Source organism: Oncorhynchus mykiss, chromosome 10 (genome assembly GCF_013265735.2).
Source record: "Oncorhynchus mykiss isolate Arlee chromosome 10, USDA_OmykA_1.1, whole genome shotgun sequence".
NCBI lineage: Eukaryota > Metazoa > Chordata > Actinopteri > Salmoniformes > Salmonidae > Oncorhynchus > Oncorhynchus mykiss.
In genome coordinates, this window is record NC_048574.1 from 23,989,245 (window position 1) to 24,010,130 (window position 20,886).

General features: G+C 45.7%; 1 protein-coding gene across 4 annotated transcripts in view; it reads left to right on the forward strand.

The window, feature by feature from the left end:
* LOC110533528 (rho GTPase-activating protein 32) overlaps positions 1 to 14,003 on the forward strand; it is a 227,102-nt gene extending 213,099 nt beyond the window's left edge. For all 4 annotated transcript variants that reach the window (XM_036989928.1, XM_021617826.2, XM_021617827.2 and 1 more), the window contains 11 exons: positions 207 to 309; positions 1,728 to 1,872; positions 4,343 to 4,425; positions 4,787 to 4,894; positions 7,436 to 7,581; positions 7,858 to 8,059; positions 8,309 to 8,448; positions 8,584 to 8,655; positions 8,807 to 9,673; positions 10,157 to 10,797; positions 10,887 to 14,003. In XM_036989928.1, coding sequence (XP_036845823.1) covers positions 207 to 309; positions 1,728 to 1,872; positions 4,343 to 4,425; positions 4,787 to 4,894; positions 7,436 to 7,581; positions 7,858 to 8,059; positions 8,309 to 8,448; positions 8,584 to 8,655; positions 8,807 to 9,673; positions 10,157 to 10,797; positions 10,887 to 13,040 — 4,661 coding nt within the window. In that variant the 3' untranslated portion in view covers positions 13,041 to 14,003. The remainder of the gene's footprint in view (positions 1 to 206; positions 310 to 1,727; positions 1,873 to 4,342; positions 4,426 to 4,786; positions 4,895 to 7,435; positions 7,582 to 7,857; positions 8,060 to 8,308; positions 8,449 to 8,583; positions 8,656 to 8,806; positions 9,674 to 10,156; positions 10,798 to 10,886) is intronic.
* The last annotated feature ends 6,883 nt before the right edge of the window (positions 14,004 to 20,886 follow it).

Consider the following 20,886-nt stretch of genomic DNA (forward strand, 5'->3'; position numbering starts at 1 on the left):
AGCTAGTGTTCCCTTGAGGAAGAATATATGCACGCTCTTTAGAAAGGAAACGTCTATACATTATTAAAGGGTGCACATTTATTGCAGTGTTCCGGTGCACATCTATTGGTTGAAGTAGAGATGCCCTTTAAAGGTGTCTTTCTCTCCCTCTCTCTCTCTCTCTCACTCTCTCTCTCTGACATTGTGGTGTTTGTTTGCTGCTACAGTTCCCCAGGTACTCAAGAGCTGCACAGAGTTCATTGAGAAGCATGGCGTGGTGGACGGCATGTACCGCCTCTCTGGAATCGCCTCCAACATCCAGAAACTACGGTTAGACACACACACACACACACACACACACACACACACACACAGTCAAACACACACACATTTGGCAGCACTATCCGTTAAACATGGGTCTGCCTCATAGGGCATTCATAGAAGTGATCTCAAGTGTACACCCGCCATCAACTTCTGAGAATTTGTTTATCCCTCGGTATTGAGAGAAAACAAAGCGTTTTAACACCATGGACCTTTACTACCAGGTGCCATTGTACTCCATCAATATCAGTTCATGTTCAATGAATACAACTCTCGTCACATGAAGTAAGGGGTGGAACCCAACTCCCAAAGATAATCCACGTATGCCATACATCACATAAAAAATTCCATCAAAGATTACTGGCACTGTAAACAAAAAAAAACATGATATTTTCCTTCGCATGCGATATGTGGATTTTCCTCTGTGTAGGCACAGTGGGCATCCCTCGACAACAATGTGTGTGGGTGCGTGCGTGTTGAAGTCCCTCGTCAACCTATTGACTGACCATAACTTGTAGAAAAAGATGAGCCCAAACTGTTCTTTTCCCATCACATTTTTGTGCTGTTCGTTTTGTCCTCTGAAACAGTCCAAGTAACTGACATTTTCACTCCGCCAACCGAGAACCCCGATGTCAGCTCACCCTGTAACTATAACATTTTGGACAGGGAAGAGGATGGAATGTTTGGCGCCTCGAAGCCAACCCTGAAAATATATATATTTGTTGTATTTATGGGGCTTTCTTGTCTTTTTTCCCCCTCTAATAAGTATAACCCTTACCCGGCAATAAGTATTTACATGGTTTAGCTCAGGATTGAGATTTAAGAACCACCTCAAAATCAACATTTCCATTTGTTAAAGATGCACTATATAGAAATAGCTCCGCCATTTCCTGGTTTCCACAAAAACTGTTGCGATAAATAGGAAATGTGCCCATCTGGTCTTGGCACGTGCCAACAGCTCACAGATGCGGGTAGGCTAGTCTATAAGAGGTTATTATGGAAAAAGAGTGAGAATATTTGTCAAATGCAGTCAAGCATCGATTATCATGTCACCAGAATAAGACCCTCAATATTTGTTGAAAAGGAGCAACAAGCTCATTACTGTGCACTTTCACCACGCTGAAGTTCATCATAACTCATTCCATCTGTAGCGTAGTAAACTGCAATGGTTTCCCGAGTCGTAGTGGGAGGACCACACACCATAATCATTGTGTTTACTTCGATATTGTGGTTATTATATAGATATTTACACATAAATGAGTTTCCACTTCCATTTCTCACATTATTTATTTTACTGACATAAAAAGATCTATGTCATGACTTCACATGCCTAAAACTGTGGATAAAAACTTGGTTTATGTATGTCTCTCTCAATTCTCTTTCCCTCTCTCTCTCTCTCTCTCTCTTTCTCTCCCTCCCTCCACTAGGCATGAGTTTGACTCAGAGCAGATCCCCGACCTGACTAAAGACGTGTACATCCAGGACATCCACTGTGTAGGCTCCCTGTGCAAGCTCTACTTTCGTGAGCTGCCCAACCCCCTGCTCACCTATCAGCTCTACGAGAAATTCTCTGTAAGCACCTTCTCTTGGCACAGTGTAGGCACCCTCCCTGAGTGTCCTTCTCCACCCAAAATAAACAAATCCCGCTTTCCCACACTAACATGTTGCTAGATGGTATTTATTAGGTTTCGCACAGTCCAGAGCTGGAGTCGAATTTCCATGTCCAAAATGAACTGAACAAAAATGTAAACGCAACAATTCCTAAGTTACAGTTCATATAGGGAAATCAGTCAATTCAAATAATTAATTACGCCCTAATCTATGGATTTCACATGACTGGGAATACAGATATGCATCGTGTACAGATCCTTGCGACATGGGGCAGTGCATTATCATGCTGACACAAGATGATGGCTGTGGATGAATGCCACGACAATGGGCCTCAGGATCTCGTCACGGTATCTCTGTGCATTTAAATTGCCATCGATAAAATGCAATTGTGTTCGTTGTCCGTAGCTTATGCCTGCCCATACCATAACTCCACTGCCACCATGGGGCACTTTGTTCACAACGTTGACATCAGCAAACCGCTTGCCCACACTACACCATACACATGGTCTGCGGATGTGAGGCCAGTTGGACGTACTGCGAAATTCTCTAAACTGGCATTGTGGTAGGCTTATGGTAGTGAAATTAACATTAAATTATCTGGTGGACCTTCCTGCAGTCAGCATGCCAATTGCACGCTCCTTCAACACTTGAGACATCTGAGGCCTCCCGAGTGGCAAAGCGCTCTAAGGCACTCCCTCGCAGTGCTCGAGGCGTCACTACAGACCCGGGTTCGTTCCCGGTTAGGCCGGGGGGGGCTTTACTTTGCACATCGCACTCTAGCGACTCCTTGTGGCCGACCAGGTGCCTGCAGGCTGACCTCGGTCGTCAGTTGACGGTGTTTCCTCTGACACATTGGTGCGGCTGGTGTTAAGAAGCGCGGTTTGGCGGGTCAAGTTTTGGAGAATGCATGTCTCGACCTTCGCCTCCTGAGTCCGTTAGGGAGTTGCAGTGATGAGACCAGATTTGGGAGAAAATGGGGGTAAAATACAAAAAAACGTGTATTTCTGTGGCATTGTGTTGTGACAAAACTGCACATTTTAGAGTGGCCTTTTATTGTCTCCAGCACAAGGTGCACCTGTGTAACAATCATGCTGTTTAATTAGCATCTTGATATGCCACCTATCAGGTGGATGGATGGTCTTGACGAAGGAGAAATGCTCACTAACAGGGATGTAAACACATTTTTGAGAAATAAGCTTTTTGTGCATATGGGACATTTCTGTGATATTTTATTTCAGCTCATGAAACATGGGACCAACACTTTACATGTTGAGTTTATATTTCAAAAAACAAGTTTTCCTCTTGTCCAGATGGGTTAGGGCAGTGTGCAGTGTGGTTGAGATTGCATCGTCTGTGGACCTATTTGGGCGGTAAGCAAATTGGAGTGGGTCTAGGGTGTCAGGTAGGGTGGAGGTGATATGGTCCTTGACTAGTCTCTCAAAGCACTTCATGATGACGGAAGTGAGTGCTACGGGGCGGTAGTCGTTTAGCTCAGTTACCTTAGCTTTCTTGGGAACAGGAGCAATGGTGGCCCTCTTGAAGCATGTGGGAACAGCAGACTGGGATAGGGATTGATTGAATATGTCCGTAAACACACCAGCCAGCTGGTCTGCGCATGCTCTGAGGGCGCGGCTGGGGATGCCGTCTGGGCCTGCAGCCTTGCGAGGGTTAACACGTTTAAATGTTTTACTCACCTCTTCTGCAGTGAAGGAGAGGCCGCATGTTTTGGTTGCAGGCCGTGTCAGTGGCACTGTATTGTCCTCAAAGCGGGCAAAAAAGTGATTTAGTCTGCCTGTGAGCAAGACATCCTGGTCCGTGACAGGGCTGGTTTTCTGTTTGTAATCCGTGATTGACTGTAGACCCTGCCACATATTTTTGTTTCTATCTCTGCGGGGGGTATGTTCAAGACTCTTTCCAGGTTCAAATGTCACTCATCTAAGGTGTAATAAGTACTGTATTTATGAGGATGGGCCAATCTAATACATTCCCCCCCTAATCAAAATATCAAGGTAGTCATGGCCCCTCAGTGATCTCATTCTCAATTCACCAAACACTACACTTTTGGAAGAACCCCACTCCAAAACCTAAGCACATGGCATCCACTTTAAACTAGTATTACAAATAAGACAAACCACACTCTCTCTGACTTGAAATCAAAACCCTCACCAAACCAAATAGTCTGGGTGTAAATGTTTGCTGGTTGCTATGGAAGAGCGGGAAAGGAAAGGGTGGAGGAGGGAGTGCAGACAGCGTTATGCCCCTTTGGCTCAGCCAAGCTTTGTGCAAGTGCCTCCTCTCTGCACCACCCCTGGCCAACTAACTTGGTGGAGGTGTCAAGCAGTAAGCACTTCTGAACCCAGAGGCACTGACCCGTACCACTCTACTCCCTCCATCCTCCCCTCAGTCTTCCTCATTCCTCTCCACTCCACAGGAGGCCGTCTCCGCAGCTACAGATGAGGAGCGGCTCATCAAAATACATGATGTCATCCAGCAGCTGCCGCCGCCGCATTACAGGTTAGAGCAGAGCCAGGCTGCCCCCTGCAGGAACTCACAGGATACAACACACACAGTACTGTCTCCGTAACAGGATGTCAATATATATATTTTTTGCATCAGAAGGGTGTCATAATATACAATATGTGTGTTATAAAACCATAGTGGATGGTTATTATATTACACTCATACAGCTCTAGAATGGTATGATTATACAATTAGGTCAAAAGTTCATAGAAGTAGTCATAGAACACCTCACCTGGTTCAGATATACACTGCCTGCTTTTATAACAATAGCACAGTACTACTGAAGCTAATGAGGCTCTATGAAGTAGAACTGGTGTAAATGAATTGTGTTCTTCATCCTCCATCCTGTTCCCAGGACTTTGGAGTTCCTCATGAGGCACCTGTCCCATCTGGCCACCTTCAGTTATGTTACCAACATGCACAGCAAGAACCTGGCCATCGTCTGGGCCCCCAACCTACTGAGGTCAGACAACTTTGTTACTGTCTTGTTAAAAGTCATGTTATTGTTCATATCTCAGTATTATTGATAGAGCAACTTCATGTACTCAATCGAAGTCAGGTATTGCCAAACTGGGGTATGCAATGCCGTCTTGGGAACGCCAAATAAAAATGTGATTCACATTTCAAACGTTTTTTTTTTATCAACGGTACATTAAATCTTTTCCAACGGGCTATTCCAACGGGCTATTCCAACGGGCTATTCCAACGGGCTATTCCAACGGGCTATTCCAACGGGCTATTCCAACGGGCTATTCCAACGGGTGAGGTTTTTTTCTCGCCTGAGTAGCCTCGTTTCACTGCAAAAAAATCAAATTAAACCAAGTGTTCAGCGAAGTAATAACACAATGTCAAATACAGGTAGCCTAGTCAAGTAATTAACATCCAATCACGTTAACTGTTACTCTCGCGGAAACCTTCACTCTTGCGCAGACATGACAAAAAAAACATGACAATTTGAAATATACGCCACAGGAGTTTTTTGAGTGAGAAAAGGACGACTTTCGAGCAGTAAAACATGTATTAAAGCAACAGATACCATTAATAAGAAGGCTATAGAAATGTCTTATATGGTGAGCTACCGAGTGGCTAGGACAGGCAAGCCCCATACTGTTGTGGAGGACTTAATTCTTCTTGCTGCCGCGGAGGCTAGGACAATGCTGGGCTAGGACAATGCTGGGCTAGGACAATGCTGGGGGAAAAGGCCCACAAAAACGATACAAACAACACTGTTTCATGACGCATCAGTGACATACATGGCAGGAGCTGTTTTGAAACAATTACTGCTTGTGAATTATATACATGACAGCTAGATGAGTCCACAGACGTGGCGGGCCTGGCACAGCTCCTGGTGTATGTCCGTTATGTTTATGGGGGGGTCAATTAAGGAAGACATCCTCTTCTGCAAACCACTGGAAACCAGGACAACATAAGAGGATATTTTTAAAGTACTGGACAGCTTTGTGACATCAATTGGACTATGGTGGTCAAGATGTGTTGGTATCTGCGCTGATGGTGCGCAAAAGCCATGAGAGGGAGACATAGAAGTGGTAACGCGCGTGCAAGCAGTTTCTCCCGACGCCACTTGCATACACTGCAGCATCCACCGAGAGGCTCTTGCTACCAAGGGAATGCTTGAAAGACGTTTTGGACACTACAGTGAAAATGGTTGACTTTGTTCAAGCAAGGCCCCTGAACTCTTGTGTATTTTCTGCATTATGCAATGATGCAATGATGTAACGCTTTTACAACATACAGAAGTGTGCTGGTTATCAAAGGGCAAAGTATTGACACGTTTTTTTAATTGAGAGATGAGCTTAGATTTCTTTACTGACCATAATTTTCACTTGTCTGACCGCTTGCATGATGACAAGTTTCTCACACGACTGGCCCTTATGGATGATGTTTTTTCTTGCCTGAATGATCTGAATCTAGGATTACAGTGACTCTCTGCAACTATATTCAATGTGCTGGACAAAATTGAGGCTGTGATTAAGAAGTTGGAGCTCTTTTCTGTCTGCATTAACAAGGACAACACACAGGTCTTTCCATCATTGTATTATTCTTTGTGTGCAAATAATCTGAAGCTTACGGACAATGTCAAATGTGATATAACGAAGCACCTGAGTGAGCTGGGTGCACAATTATGCAGGTACTTTCCTGAAACGGACGACACAAACTGGATTCGTTATCCCTTTCATGCCCTGCCTCCAGTTCACTTACCGATATCTGAACAAGAGAGCCTCATCGAAATTGCAACAAGCGGTTCTGTGACAATTGAATTTAATCAGAATCCACTGCTAGATTTCTGGATAGGGCTGCACTCAGTTTCTTGCCTTGGCAAATCATGCTGTTTAGACACTGATGCCCTTTGCAACCACGTACCTATGTGAGAGTGAATTCTCGGCCCTCACTAGCATGAAAACTAAATACAGGCACAGACTGTGTATGGAAAATTATTTAACACTGAGACTCTCTGCAATGTTGGGTTGTATTGGAGAGTTATGTGCATCCTTTCAAGCATACCCTTCACATTGACCTGTGGTGAGTTATTCACAATTTTTGATAAACAAATACGGTTTTATATGTAAGATGGCTAAATAATAATATTATTTGTGCCCTGGCCCTATAAGAGATTTTTGTCACTTCCTATGAGCCGGGTTGTGATGATAACTCACACTCATGCTTATGTTTAATACATGTATCGTTTAGTGTGTGTGTGGCAGGCTTACAATGATGGCAAAAAAAAACGACATTTGAGAGTGCGCTGACCCTGGTGCTACACAGCTGGATGTTGAATGTTTGAAGGGGTGCGGGACTATAAAAACTTTGAACCACTGCTCTAAGTTTCTATAGTTGCTACTATAGTCTTGTACCAACAATGCCTGTTATGACTGAATTTAAGCCACAAAAACACATGACATGAGTCTTTGTTGAAAACCATTTGAATTTGGTTGACTTTCCCCATGGCTGATCCCCCTTGTTGTTTCCCTACCGGTCTCCCCAGGTCCAAGCAGATAGAGTCAGCCTGCTTCAGCGGCACGGCAGCCTTCATGGAGGTCCGCATCCAGTCAGTGGTGGTGGAGTTCATACTGAACCACGTAGACGTCCTCTTCAACCCCAAGCTCAGCTCGCTCATACGGGAGGGAGCAGGTATGCATGTCAACCTGTTGGGAGGTTATCTATACTCATCTATGTGCTATGGTGCTAAATGAATCTGGAGGATTCTTATATGCCAGTGACGATTCTTTGTCATAATTTGTCATGCACAAGAAAATTGTGTGCATACAGAATCTACCTGACCCAAGTCTTCCCTGGCCCAAAGTTTCCTTTCATTCAGAAAAAGTAGCTTACTCAGAACAATCACATTTATTCAAGTCATTTGTCTCTTCCACAACATAGTGTACATGATGATAATTTCTTCCCTAGGACACAACTCGTTGTCACGGCCCAAGTCCCTGCTGGTGTCATCCCCCTCTACCAAGCTGCTGACCCTGGAGGAGGCCCAGGCCCGGACCCAGGCCCAGATCAACTCCCCCGTCACAGCCGACAGCAAGTACATTGAGGTGGGGGAGGGCCCTGCAGCCCTGCAGGGCAAGTTCCACACCATCATCGAGTTCCCTACTGAGAGGTATGAACGTCCTGAGGCCCTGGTATCTTTCTAACAGACAATGTTTGTCTATGAGGTATAAAGCATGGAAATGGAGGAAGCATAAATGACACGCTACTTAAATGGGAATGTCGTACCATCAAACCATGAACGCATAGTTATATTGTTTCATAAATATGAGTCGTGTTCTTTAGGCACAGATTACAAAAGGACATAGGACTACTTGTTGTCCCAAATCACTTTTTACTTTTCTCCATTCACCCCCTACAGAAAGAGGCCCCCAATCAAGTCCAAGAAGTCTCCGGTGGGCAGCTGGCGCTCCTTCTTCAACCTGGGCAAGTCCTCGTCCATGTCCAAGCGCAAGCTGCACCGCAACCCCAGCGAACCCAACGAACTCCAGGCCATGGCAGGTTAGATTCCCTTTCCTTTTTCCATCCAAACTCTACCCATCACTCTCTCTGACCCTTCTCACAAATAGACTAAAGTAGGATATATATTTGATTGTCCTAATGTATGTAAACTAATGTCAGTGTGGTGTGTTTCAGGAGGCAGAGGGGACACTGGGACGCTCCGATCGGCCAAAAGCGAGGAGTCACTCACCTCACACAACGTTGAAGGTAATGTTCCATGGGGCTCCTCTCGGCTGACTGAGCCTATTCTTGAGTGGCAGTCTGTGCTATGGTCCAAGTAGTAATGTAGTAGTAGATCATTTTCTCTAATAAAAAATGTGACTTGTCTTTGAATTGATGATTTCCCCGACCCCCATAGGAGAGTCGAAGGTGTACCGTCCGCGGCGGCCCCGCTCCAGCAGCGATGCCCTCTCGGCCTCCTTCAATGGGGACCTGCTGGACAGCCACACCTGGCAGCACTGCAACTTCTACGACAACCTGACCCAGGACCACAGTGGGGGCCCCACCCACGACAGAGGGGACAGCAATGGGGACGAGGGGCCCATCTGCGTGCCCGCCCTCATTTCGCCTCCGTGTTTGGCCAACGAAGACGTGGACCTTAGCCTCCCCGACATCGGCATGGCCTCGTTGGACTTTGACCCCATGTCGTTCCAGTGCAGCCTGCATGATGGCTCTTTCTCCTTCCCCCTCGGGCTGAGTGATGTAGCCATGGGCGCGGCGGGTGAGAGCACCAGTCTAAAGAGGAGCCAAGGAACCATTGACAATGGCTCGGTGCCTGTCTCACCCTCCTTCCCGGGGACGTTCACCTTCCCCTTCCTGTCACCCGACCTCAGCCCGGCCACGAGAAAGAAAGCTGAGAGCAAGAAGCTGACCTGCTCCGTGTCTTTCCCAGACAAACCGTTACAGGTTGTTTCCCCTATAAAGTTTAAGGCGACCATTCTAGCCATTTCAGAGCCATTTGCCATGGCGTTTCCCAGTAGGCTTACAGAAAACTATGTTGTTCCCCAGTCCCCCCCCCCCTCCTCGGGACAGCCCGGGGATTCTCCTCCATTAATGGGCTCAGTGCTGCTGAGGACAGGGGAGCCGTCGCTGAGTGACGCCTTCCAGATGGAGCTGCACTGTAAACTCTCCACCTTCGACAATGACATCAACACTGAGAGCCAAGTTTCAACAGAAGAGAGCACTGCCCAGCAACCTTCAGCAACCAGTAGCCAGGAACAGCCAGGTCAGTGATACATACAGCCGCTACATTGAATTTGTATTCACTTTGTTTCTTTTTTATGTTAAAGGTATAGTTCACCCAAATTACAAAATTAAATATTAGTTTCCTTACCCTGTAAGCAGTCTATGGACAAGGAGGTCATGTCTAAAGACTGCTTACAGGGTACGGAAACCAATATGTAATTTAGGTGAACTGTCCCTTTAAATATATGATTGTCATGTTTCTTTTTAGATTATAAGGCCTATGTTTGATAATGGTTTGATCGATGATGCCTGTTTTGTTTCTAGGCTTAGTTTCCCCACCTTGCATGGATTTCAGCTCAGAGCAAGTTTTCCACATTATTTTGCCCCGAGTACCATGCTTAACTCTTCCCCCTCTCTCCTATTCTTGAAGACCAAGCCTGCCTTTTTTCTTTCCCTCTAGCATACTTTTTCTTCTCTCTTTCCTCACACTGCAGTTCCCTTCTGTTTTTTTCCCCCCTCTCAGGAGCCGTAGCTAGCCTGGACTCTCCAAAGGGTACCCCTAGCCCTCTCAGCTCCCCCTCCGTGTCCCCTCTTCCTCCCTTGTCCCCTCAGAAGAACTCTGCCCACATGCTGGCCCTGGCAGAGTCCGCCCAACAGTATTCCATCCTGACCCAGAGGTCCTCCCAGACCCAGTCCCCCATCAGGCCCAAGGTGCCCTCACACTCCCTTGACTGGACCCCTCCCACAGCCCCACTCCCCCAGACTTCCCTCAAGAAGGGACCCAGAACAGGAGCAGCCCAGAACCCAACCCTAAGCACCACCACCCCAAACATCGCCCCTTCTTCCTCTCTCCCTCCCACCACCCCTACTGACAAACAGCCAAGCCAGTCAGCCAGCCATCAGTCAATCAGTACGTCCGCCAGTGCTAAGTCCCCCTCCACTCCTCCCAGAGCCAGACAGGATATAGATTTCACCCCACCAGCATCCCCCCACCACCCGTGTATCACCACTCCCTCCAGACCTCCTGCCCATGTGTCCCCCACTCGGAGGAGTTCAGAGAGGCAGCAGCCCGCCATGGGCCAGGTAGCGGTCAGCAGCACTGGATCCTCCACCACCACTCCCAGCAGCAAGGAGATGGGTGTCCTGCCACAGCCTGCTCCTGAGGTAAATTGCCTAAAATGTGTCTTATTTGCAGCATATCTTTGAAATAGTAACTATATAGCCAACTGGAATTGTTTTTGGTTAATTTTCAGGTCCATGTAAATGATAGCGTCTGGTCGCCAACTCTTCTGAAACCTTTGGAGCAGCCAGTGGCAGTTCTGCAGCCTCAGCCTCCGCCTAAATCACAGCCTCATATACAGTCCCATCCTCACCCACAGGCCCAGTCACAGCCCCATCCCCAGCCTAACACCAGAGTGGTCCCCACCCCAGCCGAGCAAGTGGAGAGACCATGGGAGGCCATAAAGCCAGTAGAGCCCCGCATGGAGCCTGCGACCCGCCATCATGCCCATGGGCCAACACCGCCAACGCCTCCCGTCCGCTCCATCGAGAGCAAACTGGCAACCGCTGTGCTCAGCCACACAGAGGCTGGCAACCCTGCCATCTTCCACAACATCCTGGCAGAGGCCTCCACTCCTGAAGAGGCCCTCACCCATCCTCCCCCTCCCACGCTAAAGTCTTCCACCCACCAGTCAGCCTACCTCTACCACACCAAGGGAGAAGCTGCCTTACTGGAGCCTCCTAAGGAGGCCTACTACCACCAACGGGCCATTCCCGTGGGGAAACCTTCATACCACTACCGGCCAGACAGTGTTCCGTCACACCTCTCCTACGTGTCCAAGTCAGAGCCTCAGATACCTTACAGTACCCGCACGGACCACCGCTACAACACCCATGCTCACTCCAGGTCCTACCACCAGTCTATGAAGCACCGCGGGCCCCCCAGGAGGGGTGAGTACATCTCCCCCAGCCCGGGCTATGGTCCCATGGAGGGAGCCCCAGTCTACCCCGCCATCCGCAGGGTGCACTCGCTACACGTGCCCTCAACCATTCGTTCAGTGCCCATCCAGCGGACCGAGGTTCCTCCGGACGACGAGCTCTTGTACTTCCAGCGGCCCTTCTACCAGTGCAAGGCCTATCAGCAGCAGCCGCAACAGTTCTCTCAGGCCGACTACCACGTCACCCAGCTCCAGCCTTACTTTGAGAATGGCCGGGTGCAGTACCGTTACGGCCCCTATTCGCCTGGCGCCAACCCGCTGGACGCCCCTTACTACGATGTGGACCCCTATGGGACCATCCGGCTGCGGCACTTACACTCGTTCAGCAGCCGGGACCTGGGGCCCACCCTCAGCCGGTCGGGGGGCAAGGCGGGTGGCTACCACTACCTGTCCCGCCCCGTCCTTCCACCTGGAAAGGAGCAAAGCTTGTTCAGCAGAGATGTGCCCCCGGGCCACGGCTCCAAGGGAGCCGCCTTCTACTTTGCTTGCGACCCCGAGGAGTCGGAAAGGCTCCGGATGCATTCCATCCGCAGGGAGAGCCGGGCAAGGCATAAGGTCAGGGGTCCTGTCATGTCTCAGTATGACAACTTAGGCCTGTTCATGCCTGGCGACCTGGGAGGGTACGAAACCCTACACCTGCGCAGTAAGTCAGACCCCAGCAAATCCGTGCTGATGTCTGCCGAGAGTAAAGATGGGTGTTACGGCGTACCACCAGGCTCCCAGCACGCTCCCCGACACTTGGTGTCAGACCCTGACGTCCTCATGTACATGGAGACAGAGAACCACTGTCAGGGTACCGCCACTGGGGACAAACAAAGCAGCTCCAGGACCTGCCAGGCCTCCCACTCGCACCAAGTCCAACACCCACCCCGCAACCAGTCCCATCAGCAGGACCCCAGTCGACACGACCCAGGGGACGGAGCTCGGAGCTTCCAACCTCGCTACCAACTGTCCAATCCAGACCGGCATCCGAACAGGGCCAAAACACCCGTTGGTTACCAGGACAAAGATGACCAGCAACAACAGTCGGCCCCCGTCAAAGCGCAGGCCCCTCCCAAGCCTGAGCGGTCCCAATGCGTCCGAGAGCAGCAGCAGCACTACAGCCAAGCTGCCATGCCCAAGTCAGACAGAGAATACTCATACCAGCCCCACGGGGGGCTGCAGAGACACAGCACCATGACGGTGCAGTCCCACTACGACAACATGGATGACTACCACCCAGCAGCATTACCTCAGCCACAGGCCCCCATGCAAAACCCCTGTGGGGGCTCCTCGGGCTCTTTCCCCACCAACCCTGGCTTCACGGCCAGCCACAGCAACAGAGCGTACTCCACTGCCTTGGGCCAGGGTGCCTTCATCCCAGCTGAACTGGCACTGCAGAGGCCCGAGACAGAAATACATGCAGAATGAAGAAGAGACTTGAGAAAAATGTGTCAAACAAACTTTTGCCTGGGTTTTAGGAAGCAAATAAGGGACTCAACTCGAGATTCAAAGTTCCACAGCCTCTGCAGGACAGTGGACTGTTGTTGGACCGTTTCACATTATTTTTCTTCCCTGTATTTTTTATGAATTATAAAAATCTAATTATAAGATACTTTTTACAGAATGTACTGAATTAACCATAATTTCTTCAATTGTTCTAAGAAGCCACGTGGTCATGACTCATTGAAATGGTGGCAGATCATATAAATGTTTATGATATTATAAACAAAAGGTATGTGAAACCAGAATTGCAAAAAAATGTAAATGTGTAAAAATAGATTTTTTTTGTTTGATTTCCAGCATAACAGGGATGAAGGTTTGCATTTTAGAAATGCATGTACTCTTCAATCACTTACAGAACAGTTCTATGTACCACTGTATCCATTGTACTTTCTGGATGTAACAGTACAAGTTGTTGTGGGAGAAAATCTGTTTAAATCATCGTCTCTGTGTACACATGGCGGTGCAATATGTTTCAGTCTTCAAACATCTCTGAATTGGGGTCGGGCCCAAGAGTACTAGAACTACACAGGGTACTTTCACCTAGTACAGTAGGGTTATGTTCATATTTTATTTGCTCTGTGACTGTGCCATTCATAGATTGTATGTATTTTTGCTATAAAGCAGAGTGAATTTAAATATAATGGAATTTTTTGGTACAGAGGCTTGTTCTTCATTGTAAGAGGGACAAAACATTTTGGCAGTCTTTTTGATCGTGAAAGCATTCCTGCTCATGTATGGGCTAACGACTGGTTATGAGAATGACAATGTTACCTTGGGAGCTGTAAAATAATAATTATTTTACAATGTGTTTTGTTTTGTAGTCTTGTTTTTTTCTGTAAATTGCAAAGAACTTCAATGGACTAACTTAATAAAGTTATGAAAAATGTATTATTTCGAAGAAACTGATATTTTTACAACACTTCACACAAATTGAAATGCTTGCTCAGCTCGAGCAAGTGAATTCACTACAGTACATTTTGAAATAATGTATATACTCATTTTCAGAGTATGTGAAAAATATTGTTTTATATGTTCCCAGAGTCGAAAACCATAGTCATTTTAAAGCATAAATGTTTGGGATCATTTTGAAGAAAAAAAGTGGGATAACCTTTCCGGAATCAACTGTCTGCTTTCAGTGCAATTTGTCAACAGACAGTCAAATTGACAGAGGATTCAGATTAATCTCATTCAATTTCAAATGCAGTTCTTAAACCAGGTTTCCATCTAACTTTTTTATGTGAGTAAAGTACGTTGGATAAAAAAATGGAACAACAGGCTTGATGGAAACATCAAATTTGTTGGTAAACAAATTTGTTGGTAAAGTACACTAGACAAGGTGGGTTGTTTTTGTATTAGTAAAATTAATTATGCGAGAAGTGGAAGTGCCTTTTTATGCACAAATATTTATAGAATGACCATTAGAAGTACATTTGGAGTCACACAATGATATGGTGGGTGTGTGCCTCCCACTACAACTCGGGAAAGCATGCAGTTTATTAGGCTAGAAATAAATGATGAACTTCACAGGGTGGTGAAAGTCCAGTGATGAGTTTGTTTCTTTCCAATCATGTAGTTGACTATACCCGCACTGTATCTGCTGCAGTGTTGCCAACTCCTCAGTAAGGAAAGTACACACAGACTGTGTTGGCTCACAGAAAGAGTGGGTCATTGTCATTTTGGTCAAGGCTCTCTCTCTCTATGGCAGGTTCAGCAACTGAGGGAGCTGACTCAAATGAGTAAGGATGTGATATGCAAATAAGGTGCAAAACATTATCAGGCAGCTGGTGCTCATAGCAAGCCTCACCAGACAGCTTCAGTCCATATCGAATGTACAGGATGGAGTTAAGGGTCTGCAAGGACATCCGATTTCTAAGTTTGCTTTTTACCACACTCATCTGGCTGAATACTCTCGACTTCAGCATTCGAGTGTGGCAAGGACAACACAAACACAGCAGCCATGGCAAGTTCTTGAAATGGGTTGATATCAGCTGCATCCCTGAACTTCCAAATCTCACTCCAGAAGCCCAGTGTGTTTTTTGTCTCATTCCATTTACTAAGATGGATGGCACGCCATTGCTGGACAATCTTGTCTATCTCTGCAGGGGAGTAGCCAAGGAGCTTGGCTATTTTTTCTATTTCTCCAGGGCTCTTATTGTGCTTTAGAGTTTCCTCCACATTGAAAACTGACATGTACTGCAATGCTTCGATGTTGTCCAGCAGTCTCACTCTCAACTCATTAGTGAGGGAGATGGTAAAGGCTACACATCACTTTCGGACAATGTTTTCATGCTCAGGCGCAAGGTGGAGCTCAGCTGCCTTTGACTCAAAAAGGTAACCAAGGTACGGTTTGGGACTGAGGTATCCATCTATTGGCCCTTTGAGTACATCAACATTTGCCAGTGGATTCAGCACCCTGCTGCTCACAGACTTGATCAGGCTAACCAAGCTGTCAAGTAACTTAAGAGGATCTACTTGCTCTCCCTCAAAAGCCTTGATGGCCAACTGTACCTCACCCAGCACTACTGTACCTCACCCAGCACTACTGTACCTCACCCAGCACTACTGTACCTCACCCAGCACTGACTTCAAAAAGTCAGATCCAACATGTTTTGGATCACTGTACATGGAGTATAAAACCTCAGCCATGTGGCAGTGTTCACTGGACTTGGTGACTGCGAAATGCAGCCTAAGCTCCTCCCACTGGTCCAAAATGCATGAAACCATGGGTTCAATGGAGAGGCAACGTGCGGCACACATCTTGGTTATCTGTAAAGGTTTCTCCCCAAAGTTGGTCTCATATATGGCCTTGTAGGCCCCCCTGCGCTTTGGAGACACTGAACCAGTTATAAGTCTCTCGTACCAAGTACTCCACACTACGGGGGATGGTGTCATTGGAAACACGACTTACAGCAAGCTGCAGAGAGTGGCACACACAGCGAATAAGAACCAGATATTTGAGGCCATACTCCTCTTTCAGCACTTTATGGACCCCATTGTTAATCCCCATAACAGAGGCATTGTCGGTCCCTGTCCACAGGAGTTTCTCTTTTTTAAGACAACACTTCTCGAGGAAAGCCACAACAGCACGGGCTATACATTTGGCATCCTCCCTCCAACTCAACAAGCCCCAGAAATGTTGATACAATTGTCTGCTTGGTGTCACTAAAGTACCTTATCACAACCCCCAGGTACTTAGAAACACTTACATCCGTGGACTCATCGAAGAGGAGGCTGAAACGCTGGTCACCCACATCTGCGACCAACTTTTTCAGAAAGTATGATGCTAGAACACCATTTCATAATTTCTGTGCACTTTGTCCTGTGCATTTTGAAGTGGGTAGCAACAGTGGAGTCTGAGAAAGCAGCTCTACATGCTTCTCCAATGTGATCACATGCCAGCATGGAACAACAGTGTTCAGCGATAGCCAATGAATGCCATGGTGACCTCAGCCTTTTTTGCAGAGTCCATTTTTTTCAACCATAAATGGCAGCTTGTTTTGGGTGGAACTGTTATAAGGCTTTGCATTTTGACTATGTTTTTGAGTTGTCATGTGTTTTTTTACATCACTAAGTTTGGTGTAGAAATAAGCCTTATAATACAGGCAGTATGTCCGTGTATCATCTCCAATAAACGGCTTCCACCAGCCTTTGAATTCAGGGTTTGATTCCCACGCCTTTCTGTATTTTTAAGTGTACAATTTAGACTGAGACATGATGAGCTAGCCAGCTAGATGTTTAGCTTATGTCACAGAGGCACACACACGGTGGACAAGGTGAGTAAGTGACTGAGGCTGTGTGAGTCAAATGCAGTGATTTATTTTAGACAAAGAACATTTTACATTTACATCAGCCAGCGGGGTGGGGCCCACGGCAGCACCCGCTGAGAAGAGTAAGAACGATAAGTGCTTTCACGTCAGTCTCCAATGACACCAGAACAAGTCGCTAGATTTGTCCCTAGTCGATTTTTTTGAAAATGTGTCCCTAGAGGGGTCTGAATACTCGCTAAATATAGAGACAACGTCGCTAAATTGGCAACACTGGCGAGCTGTTGGAGAGAGCACACCTGCCAAGACCAGAGTTGGTACATTCGCTAGATAATGCACACAAATTGTGACAAAACCATTGTTAAATGCAATTCAACCCCATTTAAATAGTATTTTATGTCTGTTTGATGGAAAAACATCTCTGGTGATATTTTTGAATATTCGCATTAAAATCTGTCTCCGATTGGATGGAAACCTAGATATATTTGCATTTTGAAACCTTTGACCATATCTCCATTTGATCAATTTTCCCTCAACTGCACGAGTGTAGTAGCCCAGCGACTGCCGCGCAGCTCCCCCGGGACTGCTGAGCATTTATTATTATTTTTTACCTTTATTTAACTAGGCAAGTTCGTTAGAACAAATTCTTATTTTACAATGACAATGCGCCGTCCTATGGGAAATATCAACCCACGGAGAGAAGCACGAGATTGAATTTCACCCAACTTTCTAGAGCAGTGGTCACGTCGATCTCCAAAGCATTCCTAGTCAATTGCCAAACATTTACGTAAAAAGAAAAACGTTAAGCCTTGTGTTTATTTACAAATGTGTATTATTCGTCTCGGGCTGTTGGCACACCCGATTCAACTGCCCTGCACGCCGGGTAGGCGAACTGTTACCATGTTGAACCATTTCATGTGTGTGAAGGTGCAAACTGCCTTTCTGGCGGGTCCAGAGAGCAGTATAAAACTACCGCTGGCCAATCGGGTGGCTCAGATTACGGTGTCTGCAGTAACGTAGAAGGCGTTTAAAAAAAGCTACAGCAAAATTGATACTGTGAGATTTCAAAAGGTTTAAAACCGAGACTGTCAACGAATACAGTAAAGAGCTGCTGTTTTTATGAGTGAGTTCATGTTTAAGTTCTTACTCAGCACTGTCAACACTTTGTATTCAACACTTTTATGAACCATAAAATGGGTGTTCTTCCTATTTCCACTCAGCGTTAAAACAAGCACTGCAGCAATAGTGAATGATTAGGAAAGTGTATCTATCTATAGGATTGCTTTATTATTCGCGGCGTGGGTGTTTTAATATCGAATAATATTTAACTTTTCTCATAGGGGTAACAACATGAATTTGTGCATGAGGCAGAAATAATGCGATGTGACTCGAGTTTCACCATCAGCTGGAAGACGGTGTCCCTTTTTGGTCAGTGGAGGAAAGGGAGAGCAAAGGGATGTTGAGAGGCGGACCTGAAATCTGCTGCTCTCTCCCTCAGTTAAAATTGGCCATCAGATGCGAGCACCATCAGCCCAGCAAAATATTTAAATATATGCTCACTCAGCTGTGCCTCACAAGTAATACAACAACAGATATATTACCAGTGTGATTATAGCCTACCTCAATTTTTTTAAATTAAATATAATATAAAAAAGTGTCCCGAACAACAATGCATTGGCAAGGCAATTCAAGCGTAACTAATATGCAGTGACAATGTATTGGGCCTATAGCTTACTGCACAAACCTCATTGCTACAGTACTGTTTTTAATTGGTTAATGTTGCATAGGCTTACGTTTAAGTCATGCAACAAAATATCCGTAGATCTCGGATTGCATTTTGACTCAAAGTGATCTTGACTCAGAAAAGGTTGGTGACCACTGTTCTAGAGTTTTCCCTGTTAACACTTTTAACGTTTCCCTTTACTGTGGCAATTGTGATCGAATCAACGCAATATTAGCCACTTTCAATACAGCATACCGAAACAAAAGAACTATGCAAGAGATTTTGTTGTAGGCAGAACGCATCTGAGTAGGATTCTATTGCATTGACACGCACTACTCGGCCTGTACTCTACACAGACCAGTGCGGCATAAACAATCAGAGCTGCAGTAGATCTATATGCAAATAGACAATTACCATACATCTGTCCCATTTACTTTGAATTGGATTGTGTTTACAGCATGAGCGGTCGTGAGTAGATGCGCTTGTTTTTAGATCAAAGCGAGAGCTGCATGTAGTCACGTGTGCGCATTTTGTTCATATCCTTTGCTAGTTAGTGAGTTATTAGCCTAGTCAAATATATTTTGTCGTCAGCAATAGGGGAGTGATTGCTTCCTACAAGAGTCTTAAAAGGGGCAGTGTTGTATTTTGAGACCAGCTTGAATAGCCAATAGGCAGAGGGTAGCATAATTTGTCTGATTCTCTGTAATAATAATAATAATAATGCATTTTATTTTGGTTTCTTGCATCAAACAACACACAATTTTCAGTCACCACCTTGTCTAAAGGACAAGTGAATGAAGTTAAATAAAGGTTAAATAAATAAAAAATAAGCAGGTTGTCAAGCCCTGCATGTTTTTTTCTTTCAAAAGTCTCATGGAATTTAAGCCTACATTGAACACCACACATTTGCTGCTACTGTAGGCTTAATGATAAAACAGCTATTTCCATGTTAAAATGTTATGGGATGCATTTTCTCTGTTTTTGATGGTACGGTAGGCCACTCTGGTAGGCCTACATTATGATCAAATAACCATAGTAGCCTACATGGCTACAGTTAAAACTAACTTAAAGGGGGTACAGCCTCAGTGTTAACAATAAACGCTTGCTGAAAGTTCACTGAATTTTCTGTCAAGTTTGCCGCTCAGCAGACCGGAAAATTATTGTGCCTGAATAAATTTGAAAGAACATTGCCTTTGACCATATGTTGCAACCCCCATTGGCTTGTGACGGTACTGTTCTCTTTTGCCTTATGTATGGCCCCTACATGTTCAAATGGATACAAACTGAATATTCCTGTCTCTCTTTTGTTATGGGGCACAGTAAATGGCTAAAGAATGTGTTTGAATGTGAAAACATCTGTGACAGTAAATGGAGTATTATATTGTTGAATATAGCAAAAATGAATTGTTCAGGAAATAACTCAGCATGTGTATATGTTGTCAGTAGGGTGCCAGGTAACCTAGTTGTTAGAGTGTTGGGCCAGTAACCGAAAGGTTGCTGAATTGAATCCCCGAGTTGACAAGGTAAAAAGCTGTCGTTCTGCCCCTGAGCAAGGCAGTTAACCCACTGTTCCCCGGGCGCCGAAGACGTGGATGTCGATTAAGGCAGCCCCCCGCACCTCTGATTCAGAGGGGTTGGGTTAAATGCGGAACACACATTTCAGCTGTACAACTGACAAGATAAACCCCTTTCCCAATATCGCAGTGTAGAACGTTCAATGCTACTTTTGATGGAGATCATGTATTCCTGTGAGCCTTTGTCACATAACAAAAAGCTCCCTGGTATGTCTTGACTGTAGACCTAATGATAAACACTTAAATGCTGTGTTGGCATACAGATTTCTGTGAACCTACCGGTAATTGCATTTTCCCTGTTTGATGCCAGAGGCAAGGAGCCAATTACAAAGGTATGCCTATGTATTTGCAACCTGTATTTGTCACACTTGTAATATGCACACTTGTAAATTGCCTTTGACTGGGGGGTGGATGTATAAAATTATATTTTCTGTTTATTTTGCATCATTATACTCCATTTACAATACATTTATTTCTGTCAGGTCAAGAAGAAAATCTAAAAATAGTCCAGGGATGCTGCACTCCAGGTTTGATTATTGAACTGAAAGAAATTATGGGTTTAAGGGGGTCGTTCGACATGAATGACAAAATACTACATAAATAATTTCATTTTGACAATTGTAAGAATACAGAAAACAGACAACTGTTCAACCACGGGTACATTGGAAAAGGCACAGCATCCATTTACGGCAGAGGTAGGCAACTCCGAG